The sequence below is a fragment of the Harpia harpyja genome, chromosome 12 (assembly GCF_026419915.1).
Source record: "Harpia harpyja isolate bHarHar1 chromosome 12, bHarHar1 primary haplotype, whole genome shotgun sequence".
NCBI lineage: Eukaryota > Metazoa > Chordata > Aves > Accipitriformes > Accipitridae > Harpia > Harpia harpyja.
Window position 1 is genome coordinate 30,074,788 of NC_068951.1, and position 14,038 is coordinate 30,088,825.

General features: G+C 35.7%; 1 protein-coding gene across 34 annotated transcripts in view; it reads right to left on the bottom strand.

Moving 5' to 3' along the window:
- Positions 1–14,038, bottom strand: part of DLG1 (discs large MAGUK scaffold protein 1) — a 173,225-nt gene that overhangs the window by 51,127 nt on the left and 108,060 nt on the right. For 17 of the 34 annotated variants that reach the window (XM_052803494.1, XM_052803492.1, XM_052803501.1 and 14 more), the window contains 5 exons: positions 12,485–12,535; positions 11,337–11,461; positions 9,789–9,958; positions 8,989–9,128; positions 6,223–6,367 (listed from right to left, as the gene is read on the bottom strand). In XM_052803494.1, the coding sequence (XP_052659454.1) occupies positions 6,223–6,367; positions 8,989–9,128; positions 9,789–9,958; positions 11,337–11,461; positions 12,485–12,535 (631 nt within the window). The remainder of the gene's footprint in view (positions 1–6,222; positions 6,368–8,988; positions 9,129–9,788; positions 9,959–11,336; positions 11,462–12,484; positions 12,536–14,038) is intronic. The other 17 variants (XM_052803493.1, XM_052803503.1, XM_052803500.1 and 14 more) reach the window with 1 other exon arrangement.

Consider the following 14,038-nt stretch of genomic DNA (forward strand, 5'->3'; position numbering starts at 1 on the left):
ACATGCCTGCACCTTTCCTAAAATTGTTTTAGCTGGAAATTATACCTGAAGAATATTCATGAGGAACATGATAGAAATAAAAGGCAAGCCATCACTTTCTGAATCCTAAATCAGGTCTAAACTTCTGTTTCCAAGTAAATATTATTACTGATGTAACTGATAAAGGAACTGTGTTTTGGATGAATAGAAAATTACATGCATAAAATGAACTTGCTTTGACAGGAAAAGTCAAAGACTCTTAAGGAGATATTCCAGTTCCAAATCCACCCCCGCCTTGACATAACACAGTTCTACACAAAAAGAAATTGGAAGATTTCCTATTATTTCTGTATTATCTGCAAACTGAGGATGCCAATCACAAGTACAATCTCTGAAGTAGGAAATAAAATTAAAACTTTGTCATTTACTGTTATTACCTATTCTTCTCTTCCTGTATTTATGCCATTTAAAGAATGAGAAGGCATTTATGTCTCTAGTGAGGAAACTGATTATTCCCTACCTTGCAGTATTTTATTTCTCAATGCAGGGTGGAAATACCGTACCAACGCATGCGCACACACACACACACAAAGGAAAAAAAATCTTTAAAATTTACTAGGACTCAAAAATGCATCATTAATAATGTCTTCAAAGGAGGCCTGTATAGGAAGCAAGGCCTCTGTCTCTCAAAAACTGTAGACACTTTTCTGTCTCTGATATTCTACAATACGCACTGTACAGGTAATGTCGATGTTTTTAAATAGCAAGCTCTAGACCTTCTTAGTAATATTTCAACCAAACAACTTTAAAAGCATTAATAACAACAAGTTACTGGACATTTGTTCCAGGAACCATTTAATGACCAACATTTATATAGAGATTATTGAGGCGGTTTACATTCCCTACTGATATATGACCTACTACAAAAGTCTAATAGCTATGATTATCAAACATACAAAACAATTTAGTTGCCAATGGTGCTAGTCAGCTGGGTGGCATCGGTCCACAGGACCATCCCACCTACAGTGCTGTTGTTCCTCTGCATACAATGAACATAGTTATTTTTGTTGAATTTCCATGTTTCCCATACTGGAAGTTCTCGTCTTTCAGTGTCTCAGAGACTGGATGCCACACAAGAGAACATTATTCAAATGGCAATGTGCTCAGAAAGAGCAATCTTACATAATTGCATTCTTCTTGAGTCAGAAAACAGAGATCACTAACATAACTGTTTAAACTAGCAATCCACACCTCAAGGGTTAAAAGAAAAATCTCACAGAAGCAATAGGAACAGGCATAGCAATCAACTATTCCAGACTGTCAAGGGCTGTGGTCAAGCTTTCATTGCCCATACACATACCAGTCTCTAGAGCTACAGCACACAACATGAACTGTTTTTTCTACATTCATTCCCTGCTAAATGCTCAGGCAGCCCCAACTTCTTTAACAAGATTTTCAACATTAACTTCCCCCACAAGCAGCCAGAAGCCATTCATGCATTCTGATAAATATCAAATGATAAGAGGTCAATTTTCAGCCCCAGGTGCACAGCGGTGGCAGGATCTGTACTATTCTCAATAAATACTCCCATAAATCAGCATCTCAGAAACCTCTTGATCAAATGTCCCTCAATTCAAAGACACTAACCCCAAACAAATATCCAATATCAAATGATTTAATTATCTATATGGATGCTACCTTACTTTGTCCCATTTTTTCCGCCATCAGACCACCTGACAAGACCATACTATTGTGTGGCTGGTACTCGTACTACAGTAGTCCTAAAAGAAAACAGATTTTGCAGAAAACCTAGATATTGAAATTTGTGAACCTGGTTCTCAAACAGTTCTTCAGTATCCCTAGCTCTGCATTTTAAGTCCCCAACACCGGGGAAAGTGAGGCTGCCCTATAACTAAACTAGACCAGTTCCAGAGAGAAAGTCTTAAAGACAACCAAATTCTGAATTTGGTGTTGTCTGGACTTTTGAATGAATTATCATGTTTACAAAAGTTAGCACAGTGAGCAATCTACTGGATGTTCTGCAGACAGTACAGATACCAAGATGGTAAGTACCATGCACTGTGCTTTTAGTTGTTTCTGATAAAATAAGTGTTTAAAAAACACACATGCAAATTTAAAAAAAAGAAAAAAAAGAAAAAAAAGAAAAAAGAAAAAAAAAGAAAAAAAGAAAAAAGAAAAAAAAAGAAAAAAAAGAAAAAAAAAAAAGAAAAAAAAAGGTGAGTTCTGGGCAGTGAGCAGTCTATGTATATACTCAGGTAGTAGACAGAGTTTCTACCTTAACATTATTTGTAATGGACATGTCCATAGGCAGCATCTGTGAGGATTTAAGAGATTCAGTAGTGAAAGTAATACTACGTATTACTTCTCCTTTATGACGGGCCTGAACTCCCAAGAACCTGGATAAGAGGATTCTGATGGACAGAAATACAAAGGATTGCAAATACATGTCTCAAAACAGCTGCAGGTGAGTAGGTTAAGAAAGAAGACTGGTAACTGTTTCAATATTCACTCACAATCCAGGTGATTCTAGAAAATACCTCTTTATTTCCAACATCTGGGAAAAGCTCTTCAGAGTCCCTAACCTAAGGCTCCTGAGCCAGGTACTGCTCTGCTAAATGCAGCATCACTTTTGGACGTCTCATCTGAGATGAGAACGAAGATAAAAACAAACCTTGAAATGGTGGCCCTGAAAACATCAGCTTCTAAACTGCTATCCACAGGAGCCACCGCTTTTTGGTATGAGTTCTATCTAATTGAGCAGCTCCCTACAGAAAGTGGAGGCTTTCTAGTTGCAAAGTTGTAGTACTCCTTTATAAAGAAGCAATAGCCTTCGAGGAGATTGGTATCTCCCTTTGAAATTTCCATTGTAAATGTGAAAATATTGAGGGGTACTGAAAAAGCTTTTCTTCTGCTCTGTATTAGAAAAATAACATCTTAGCCATATGCAGTTGCTTCTTATAGGCGAAGATTTAGCAAAAGACTAAACTGATTTCCTTGAATTAAGCCATTAAACACCTCAGGCAAGACCTTTGGATCTATTTTGTATGCAAAATTCAAGGCAGTAGATGCAGAGTCTCCATGCCAGGTGCAGTAACAGCCAGCTGCACTTTGATCAACAGAGGCATACAAGCATGTGAAGCCTTGGGTAGGAAAGGCTGTCCTGTTGTATGGAAAAGAAACAGACTGAAGTTTCATCAAAGGACCCAGCACTTTGCAGAAGAATGTTCTTTGATTAACTGTTGACAAAAGTCTACCAGAAACAGCGTAAAAAAAACCCAGAGTAACTTCAGACAGAGAACTGAAGGTTAAAACTGCAGCTAAATGAAACAAAACCCAGAAAATCCACTTGAAAGTACAGACAGCACTTCAGCCCACAAACCTTATCAAAGGTCACCAAAGGACAGAAGACAAACACATGGAATCTGAGAAATCTCATGTGATTTTTTCAAAATGCTTCAGCAGGAAGAGAAAGGTTCCCAGAAGAAGCTGCTGGAGCTTGAGGGGCTTGACAGCTCAGGAGATTGGCTTTTCACCTCTCAGTGGACAGAAGTGCCACTCCACACAAAGGACAGGATACTGGGCTGCACAGAATGCCACTGTCTCTCTCAAGTCCCACTTACAGGGAGAGTAGCCAAATGGAGAGAAACTTGGGAGGGAGGACAGTAATGGGACAAAAGAGGGCCTACATGTGTGGCCAGGTCATTTACCTCCAGAAAATGGATGTGAGACTAAGTCACGTATACTGGGAAATTAAGGAGTCAAGGCAAGATGGCAGCGCACATCCTCATGGCAATCGTGTGGGATTACCCTTGACAGAACTTCCCTGAAGAGCCAACAGACATGGTAAGAAGGTATTCTTGAAAATATCACTGTCTCTTTTATGGCTCTATGCTATGATGCAATTAAATTCTATGAACTGAGTCTCCAGCTCATCTACCATTTGAGAGAAATTAATTCACCACATGAGGGCCAACCGCATGTCCTTATGCATACTGCTAGAGCAAATATTCCTTTAAAAGTACATATTAGTACAGATAATGTGAATATAAAAACAAAATAATCACCCAAAGGAGAACGTCAATTTGTAGCCAAAGAGGAAATATGACTGCTGCTTCAAATAAGACCCTCAGCAGTCTGATCTCACCTACCTAAAACCAAACTAACTGAACTACAGTATTGAGAATCTGCCACGCTGAGTTTGGTATCTCTGTTCTTAACTTTTTGAGTCTACAGACAGTCTTTTTAACATCGAAGTATCATTTAATGAACAGTACCAAAAGCACATAAAAATTTAAAGTGAGAATCTACATTTATATCCAACTATTCCTTTATGGTTGCCTAGTAAAGGAGTAGGTTTGTCAAATCCTACTACAGGTTCCTTCCTCCACTCTCACAAAGTGAACAGTTTCAGTTCAGTTTTCCTCCCAAAAGAGATAACCAGTCCTCTAAATTGCTACAGCGCTTTGTTCTTTTCCATTGAAGCCTTATGGCAAGTTGTTTTTTAATAATCAGGGGCACTGAGCAAAAGTTATTAAGTATGACTTTTGCCAATATCAGGGTATCATTGATTTATTAGGATTGGCCAAATTATCAGGAACAAGCTCCTTCTCTACCTTCCTCACCCCAAACTTTCTTGAGGCTTTGCCTTTGCCCCCACAAAAGATTCATAAAGTAAATATCCCAATGATTGAGTCAAGATACAGTAGTAATAGATAAGATACTTCTATGTTTGTCACATCACCACCCACAGCAGTGTAATTGCATTACTGCAACACTATGAAGAACACTACGTACAAATCCGGTTACCTCTGTTCCAGAAAAACTGAATTCAAGGTGAAACATATGAAGAGGTCAGCTACCATGGAGAGAGAAAAAGTACCCTGCCTTCCAAGGAAACAGTGGGAAAGGTTGAATTATTGGACAAACTAGATACCATAAGGGAAAACGGCTGCTCTCTTAACCATATATTTGAGTGTAAAACTGGGGATAAGTGAAGGCTGAAAATTAAGTTTTATGTCAAAGAATGGAGCCTTCAAGAGCACCCTTCTAATAAGACAGTGAAGACATAAAACCTAATTAGCTCCAAATTGTAATTCAATAAGCTTACAAATAGATTTAAAGACACTGTAGCTATCACCAATAAATTATGGGCTTATAAGGTACTTCAGTCCTTTGTTGTGCTGCACTTTTGTTGTTCTTTACATACTGTTTTAGATTACATCAGTGGCTTTTTAGTCCAAAAGTGTTCCTTTTTCACATAAAGTAGTATCTGAACAGATCAGTGCTACATATCAATTACTCATATCTAACAGCATGAAACAAAAAACCACCTAAAATAACTCTCCCCCAGAACCATTTTATGTGACAAGGTGAGTAACACTGGTTATGCAGAAAAGTCCACCTATTCAGTCTTGAAAGATACAGTGATATCATTCTCATCCCTTTCTCCAAACACTAAATGGTAATATCCCTCTTGAAGAAACAACACATTAAATTAAAATTTTTCTTTACATTGTAGTTCAACACTGAACTTTCTGGATTTGGACATTTGACTTAAAAAAGACTCCTGTAAGTAGTACCCTTATGTCAACAAGAAGCTCCTGTAACTATTTTCAATATAGCATTCACTGGTTTTCCATTTGAATTATCAAGAAGTATGTCAAAACTGAAGTAAGATTTCAAGTAAGTTAACATGGAATTTCACAACACATTCGCAGGCAGGCATCAGAGGTCAAGACCTCCCCCTCCTCCCAGTCCAGTTTATTCAAATACGTGCAGCTCATGAAAAAGCATGAAAAGAGAAAAGAAATAAGTCAGAATCATTACTAACCTCTACCTCAAACAGTACTGTCTTTTGCTCAGTTCACAGGATACTGAACATCTACACAGTATATTGTTTGTTACTCTTCACAGCCTCCAGGAGCATGAGCCACATGTTCTCCTTCCACTCATCAGCAAGTGATCAGAAACATCGAGTCACTACGACTAGGCCACATCAGTCACAGAAACACACTAAGAGCCCCATTGTTGCTGTCTTTTCAGTACACAAGCTATAGGATGTTATTCTGTTCAGCACAGTTTTCCTGATTCATCAACTTTCTTATATCAGATTTTCACACCGTGTAATTTTAAAAAGCTTGAAACTGTTAAAATACTAAAAATGGGGTATGTTAAAGCCTTAAAGGAAAAATTAATTAAATCACAAAGATAAGCTGAACTCACAGTTTGTGATGTCAGGAGGGGCATAGCTGTCATTCATGAACATGCTGGTGGGTTTTGCAACTTTCAGATAAACAAAGTCAGAAGTGTTTTTTAAGGCAGTCACTGCTTCTTCATGAGTAACTTCTTCTAAGCAAACACTGTTCACCTAAAGAGAAAAAAAAAAACTCTCAACATAGAAGTATGTACCTTTTCATAGGACATTCACTGAAAGCTGTCGGAGCACTTTGGCATTGAGAGTCTTTATTAGGATTCATCTGCCACAGATGAGATTGGTTATATAAAAGTTATGTAAGAGATGCTTTGTAGTGCTGTGAAATATAAGACAGACAAGTCTTTCCTCAAAAGATTATGATAAACTGTATTAACCGTAACATTGTAAAGAATGCACACATGACTTTGGAAAACTAACAGGACAAATATGACACTCAAAATGCCATAAGCGTGCACAATCACAGTACTGACACAGTGTGTTATTGCAAGCATTAAATAGAAGAAATTTTCTTCTAGTAAAAATAAATCCTACATGATCTTGTCATGACATAAAAGTTCTAGACATTATAGTGGGACAACATATTCTTGCAAGTGGTCAAAAGTAGGTGTCAAAACTGGAGAAGATCCCAAAGTGACTGATTTACATGCCAAGTAAGAAGTAGTTTAACTTTACAGGCAACAGATTTTTTTAAACTATTGCTACTAAGGTGAAACACTAGCACTTCAGTTTAAAAAAAAAAAAAACAACCTTTAACAATTAGTATCTCATATAGACCCACAGTAAATTGAGTTGCTGACCCTCTCTTCCGTATTTTGATGAGGGAAGTAACTTCTGCAGATAATTCCAGGCAATGTGGGAAATAAGGCTTGTACTGCACTGAACCTGAGGGACCAAAGACACCTTCCTTTGATTACTTAACCTTATATCCTGTGTAAAAACAACTGGGCCTTGTCAATTGTTATCTGCAGGGGAAAAAACTCTACTGCTTAAATATATTCTTTCCATCAGTATTTTCTAAAAGTTTCCTAAAAGTTTTCCAAAAGCCTCTTACTGAATTTTTTTTTTTTAAACAGATTTAAATTCCTACCACTCTGATGACTGAAAAGTCATTTTGCAGTGCATTAGTAATTACAGTACAACCTAAATATGCAGACAGAAAGTTACATTCTGCAAAATATGGGAGCTTATCTCTACATTAGTGACTAAAGCTTTGAGTAAGTGAAATTCAGCTAATCAGAAGATATTATAGATGACATTTTACTCACTTCTTTCCTAACTTAATGAACTGAGGGAATGACCACAGCTACAATAAATTAGGACATTATATTTACTATATCCAATAGCATAATGTATATGCTCCTTGCATCCCTGAAACAGTATCTGATATTAATCCAAAGCTACTTTATTTAATTTTGTTAGGCAATTTTTTTTAATGGATAAAGTAATACTGGACAAAGTAATCTGTCGCAGAAGTTTGCTACTTCTAACAAAAATTCATTAAAACTTTCCATATATTTTATGATATAAGCAAGTTAGCATGAAATTTTCTTGTCCAGGTGACAAATTATAACACTGGAAAGCAGTTCGCCATTAAAAGGAAGCTTTCCAGTGCCCTCACATTCTGGGGAAGTCCTATAATCAAAACACTTCCCATGATGCAGATTTCAAAACTTAAAAACATCAAATATGTGACAGCATTATCATCAAGCAGCTGGATCTTGGGTTTGTGAATTTGCATGGCATATGAAGGTATATAGTTATTGTGCAGCTAATAGTAAAAATAATATATTCTCTCCCTCTTTTTTTCCTCCCAGTTCTCACGTAAGGATTTGCTCATGTCTTGAGCTGATTTCAAAAAACTATCCATTTTAACACCAAGATCTCATTCCTAATACTTCAAAAAAGCAGGATTCTTTAGATAAAGGGATAACACCAGGATTCTTTAAGTAGCTTCAGTTTTCCAAGCTCTGTATTTGTAAGTGGCGAACTTATCCAAAAAATCTTTTTACAGATAGGAAACTCTGCACTAAAAATTTGGAGTCAGTTTCTTACTGTTCAAAGAGCAATAGAGCACACACCCTGCTGTCACGTACTCTGAGTACAGATGTACTCAGAGCTCTTACAGAAGCAGGTATTGCCTGGTAGACGTAGGAGGGTGGAGCCCTCAACCAGAGTTGAGTTTACAATTCAGAAATTCATTCAGAAATTCTTGGCTCTGGCTCTCATTTTTCTAGCTGGACAACTGGATTTGTGGATGGAATTTAAGAAAGTTGAAAGTTACTTTTACTTTGTGCATAGAAAATTCAACTTTGAAGTATTTTAAGCTTAAAAAAAAAAAAAAGCCATTCAAAGCATTACAAACACTGAAATCCAATGTAAGCAGCAGTTTCACTACAGGCTGGCCAGCCACCAGTACATGGAGTTCCTTTCTGTTGTTCTTTTTTGAGAAGAGAAACAATCCCATTGTATGCTGGTTTACAATCCTGTCACTCAGATCCCAGAAAAATAATAGCAGGCATCAGAAATAAACATGGTGATTAATACAGGTTTTGCATGAAACGTTGGGACAGGAATAGATTTCAGATTTCCTGATGAGATGATGTTGAACACTGCAGATTCAATTTTTATCATTGATTTCCTAGCAATATCAATTTTTTTTACTGAGTTCTATGAAGTAACACTCCACCAGCAGGCATCTTAACCACGAAGTAAACCATGCCCTTACTGGGCCTAAAAGTGAACGACCATAAAAAAGAAATGCAGCTCTTACTTACAGCTAAAAGTTTGTCTCCAATCTGAAGTTTGCCATCTTTATGTGCTGCCCCACCTTCAATGATTTTGGTTACATAGATGCTGTTGTCTCCAGGTATATGCTGATTTCCTACACCACCAGCAATACTGAAACCAAGACCTGCTTGAAGATAAAATCATTACTCAAGAAACCTTTTAGCATTCATTAGATTAAAATTATTATATAAATAATAATGCTATTTGTATCACACAAACACATATATAAAAATATTAGGCTCTGGCTGAAGCAATACTGGATGCCTTTCCAAATGAACTCCATAATTTTCCAGAAAGTTCTGGAGAAGACGTAACATTTACAGAAGTTCTGAAAATCAAAAACTAAACCATTTGCTCCATGCCTTGTGAAAGATGCACACAGCAGAGCTATAGCATCTCCACTAATATTTAAAGAACCATTGTCCAACATTTACCCATATAGAAACAAAATAATGCTTTGTCTAAGTGTTTTTTAATCTCTCAAAGATCCTTTCTAGGTAATTCAATTAAATATTTTACTCCCATTTGTAATGTACTTAAAAAAATTACTAAATACTATCAGAAACACATTTTTATCATTTGAAAGAAAAATATGCATTCTATAGGAAGTTTCAAGACATGGATGAAAATTCAGAAGCATTTGAGATGCCATTATCTTATTTTTCATTATTCTGCATTTCCTAGAACTTCATATGCAAGTTACTATTTTATTTTGAAAAATAAATGCAGAAATCTATCATCAACGCTATCCTTCTTGTGAAACAGAACCTTTATAATTCCTACATACCTTTAGGGCCTTTTACAAGTTTGATTTCCACTATTTTTTCTGTGACTGGTTTTCTTCTTTTGACGTACAATCGTACAATTGATCCCGCTTCTTTCAATGCTTCAACTGCTTTGCTGTGTGTCACATCACGAACATCCACCTCATTTACTCGTAGAATACAATCGTTAACCCTAGAGACAGCAACATTCATGTTCAGCTGTTGTGTTATAGCAGAGCAGACACATTAGGAGCCTAATATTTTATCTACAATACACTAACATACATGTGAACACAATAAGATACATAGATTTTGCTTCAAAATTATACTGATTCAAGACAGCGCTCTAAAATTAATTATTAGTGCTTTAAAAAAAAAAACCAACCCAAGGACTACTAGAAGACATTCAAAGGGAATATTTTGTTCACAGCCAAAGAGAACGCCATCTTATATGTGTTTCATTTAAACAGTATTTCGAACAGAGCTTTGTACAAACTACGTTTAGGGCTATAAGAAAGAACTAAAACAATTCAGAAACTAGGAGGCATGCAATGAGAACACACTAGTTTTAAGCCATGATATGAACAAGTCAACCTCCATTACTGCCTTTCACAGGCTGTTTAAGTGCTGGCCTTCCACTCCATTTAACATGTTGCTGTAGTAACACTGAGCTCTCATTACACTAAGTACAATGCCTGACACACCTGTCACTGTGTTCTGCCAGATGTACCTCTGACAATAGCCAACAAGCTAAAATGAAGCCTTGAAATAAGCTTATCAGGACTAAAAACCATAACGCATCAGGCATTTGCACCAAAAATGATTTGACAACATGAGGAAAAAAAGCTGGTCCTACAACTGGATGTGTTTTTTTTCCCCACACAGTGATACAGGAGTATATTTAAAGACTGTTCTGGATTAAAAAAATAATTTATTAATGCAATTTGTTATTAACTTCTAACAGTACTCTTCGCAAAGTTGCAAATATCACTTGCTACCATCTAGTAATATGCCAACATTTCCTCACTAGGAGTTAAGTAGTAGTATCAGTCCACAGTTAAATAAGAAAACGAGGTATACTGGAGAAGGAGTATGCTATTAATTTAAACAAAAAAAATATTGCTTTTGAAAATGTGTAGTATCTTTGAAAAATTAAGACACAGAATTATACCGAGCATAAAAGAGGGTTGTTATTAAGCTCAACTATCTTACAGATCAGGAAATCTGCACATGGATAACCAAGAGTTAGTTACCTATCCTACCTGTCTAAGCTTTTCCATTGTATATTGAATTAAGGACTATAGAACATATGGCATAATCAATTTATACCACCAAACAGAAAAGATAAAGTTCACTTAATTTCACTTAAATGCAGATTTTATTGGTTGGGGAAAAAAAATAATTGGTCCACTCAAATATTTTTCATTATTTACAAAATACTTCTGTAAGTAAAACTTATTTAAAATGTAATGTAGCATGTAAAACTACTAAAAGCAACAGAAAATGTTCTATCCACTGTTTGAAGATGTAATAACAAACATTTAGCAACCCAACATAGAAAATCATCATACCGTAATCTTCCATCCTGTGCAGCTGCACCCCCGGCTATAATTTTTGTAATGAAAATACTTGAATCATCCCCAATATGTGGGTTGTCTGTACCACCTGCAATGCTAAAGCCAAGTCCTGAATTTCCCTAAAGGTAGAGAGGGAAAAAAGATTTACACATTTCTTTTTTGGGGAAAAGATATTCAAGTGTATCTATTTGATTCAATATAGAACCAAATCTATGTAATTTTCACCAATAAAAAATACTAAAAGACACTTCAAGCAGTACACTACATATAACCATATGTAAGATGTAATTATACTTATTTTCATAGAAGAACATGAGTCATTGTGTAACTATAAGAGATACAGTTGCAACCCCACAGCTTTCTCACTGAAGTGAACTTGATAAACTAGATAAAAACTTCCCTCTCTAGTGAGCTAGATCTTTGAGATTATTCATATGAATATTTGCTCCTCATTAAATTATTAGTGACAAATTATTTTTCCCAGAGAAGCCCCCACATGATTTGTGTCACATATGTAATATATCCTCACAGAGGCAGAGATTCAGACTGATATTTTCTCTTCAAAGGTTGCCTGCTCTTACTGTAAACTGCAAGACCTCTTCACCCTCTCAGTAACCACCAGAACTGCACAGGTATGAAATAGAACCATTTCTTTCTTTCATTTTGTTAACAGTGCAGCTCAAGAAAAGAGAACTGAGATAGATCTCAACATTGTAAATCTAACGAAGCAATGCATATGACAAGGCATCACTTGTAATCACAACTGGAAGCCTGAATCTCAATATAAAACTAAATGGTATAAATAAAAGCCTATCATAAGTGGCAATATAGGAAATGAAATCAGAATTTGTGTTATTACTCTCTACAAGCCTAGATAAGAACATTAAATGCAGTATGTCTCAGGGAGATCCTTCCCCCATTTTCCTCTTAATATTCAAGGATATTAATAAAAACTTCTATTCCTGCTCCAGCAACTGGGTGTATTTTTTTAAGTTAAATAATCTACCTAAAAAAAAAAAGAACCCACAAAACAGTAAGGATTGTATTGGATTGACATTTAGCAGTATCAAGATGTTAATTTTTCATATTAAGGTATCATAGATCCCATCTAAAAGAGTATAGAAAGACATTTAGTATGTTACCCTTTCAAGAGTAATTTCTTCATACTCATAATCTGCATCCGTGCCATTGACCTATAAAGAAAGAAAAGTGAGACTTACAGAGAATTTTACACTTTACATGACAGTTTGCTCAGCTGGTGGTTCACTCCCATCAAATCTCAGCTGATTCACAGTGACCACTGAGCTCAGAGGGGACACGTGATTTTCACACTGCTCTGTACATGAATCAGACATTCTTTTTGTATGAGTTTAGAAGTTAAGATTTCAGAAAGCAGACTGTTCTACACACATATTGTAGAGCAGAGGTCCTCTGCTTCTCATTACCAGAAAAAAAAAAATGCTCTTGAGATCATCAGATGTGCCTCACACCATATAGCAAGTTGAAACTGAGAAAAAAGGAAGGGGTCGTGGGGTATAGAAGAAATTGTACAGAAGGATGAGCAGTATTTTCAAACTGGTGTTCTGCACAGAGCAGAGAAAAATCAAAGACTGATGCTTTATACCATTTCTCACTAGAAGTGGGTAAGACCTTTCTAAAGCAACATTTAATAACTGTTTATATTACTACTTATCATGTTATACATATATACTAAAGATCAACAAATCAAAATGGGACCAAAAACAGAAGAAGAGTTTAGAAGAATATTTTATAAAGCTAGATGGAAACCTCAAAATACTAGAAGTAAGCCTTGTTGTCCTCGTTAGAAAGGATACCTACATTCTTTGCTGCCTATAGAACTAGGACAGAATCAAATAACAGAAGTAACAAATATTCAGATTAGGTGAAAATAATTAAATGTCAAATTCTTAACCATATTTAATATAAAAGCAACATTAAGATTTATTTTTTTCAATTACTAAGATATCTTGGAACTCAAATCCTTCCCTCCACAGATACCTACAGCAGCATATACAACATGCAGCCAGAAGCAATTCCCTATTTCAAGCCTTTTAGGATGAAATATTTAATAAGGTAAGAAATAACATTTATACTATTATTTTACAAAGCTTCTTGTGTATTCTTAAGATATTTTATGTCTGATAGTCTTCTGTACTTTTAACATACTATTCAAGATTTTATAAAGATACAAAATATATGTATAGAAGAAAGCATTTTAAAATCTGTAGTTTTCTAGCAAAGAATTAAAAAGGGGACTTTAATTCATCCCAAACAAAATTAAGATCACATCTGCTTCATTCCTCATATGCTTATTTAACATATTTAAAAGCTCCAAAAGCTGGAGATGCCACAACTTACACAGGCTGTCTAATATCAAGCTCATTTAACCTTCACTACAATTTTTCCTCAATCTCTAATTATATCTCCCCTTAATACAACAAAGGCCATGTCCACTCAAGACATAAGATTATTATCTTCTTCTTTGTGCAGTACCTCAAAAATTATTATGTCCTTAGTAGTTTGTTCAGTGGAAAAGATACTGTGGTTTTAACACATGATATTTCTCCATTAAAAAGGGAAGAGGTCTTGACCTTCTGCATACATGAAACTGTATCTATTACTACACCAACATAAAAGAAGCCGCTGTGATCAAGAAGTTTTTGTTAGCTTAGTCC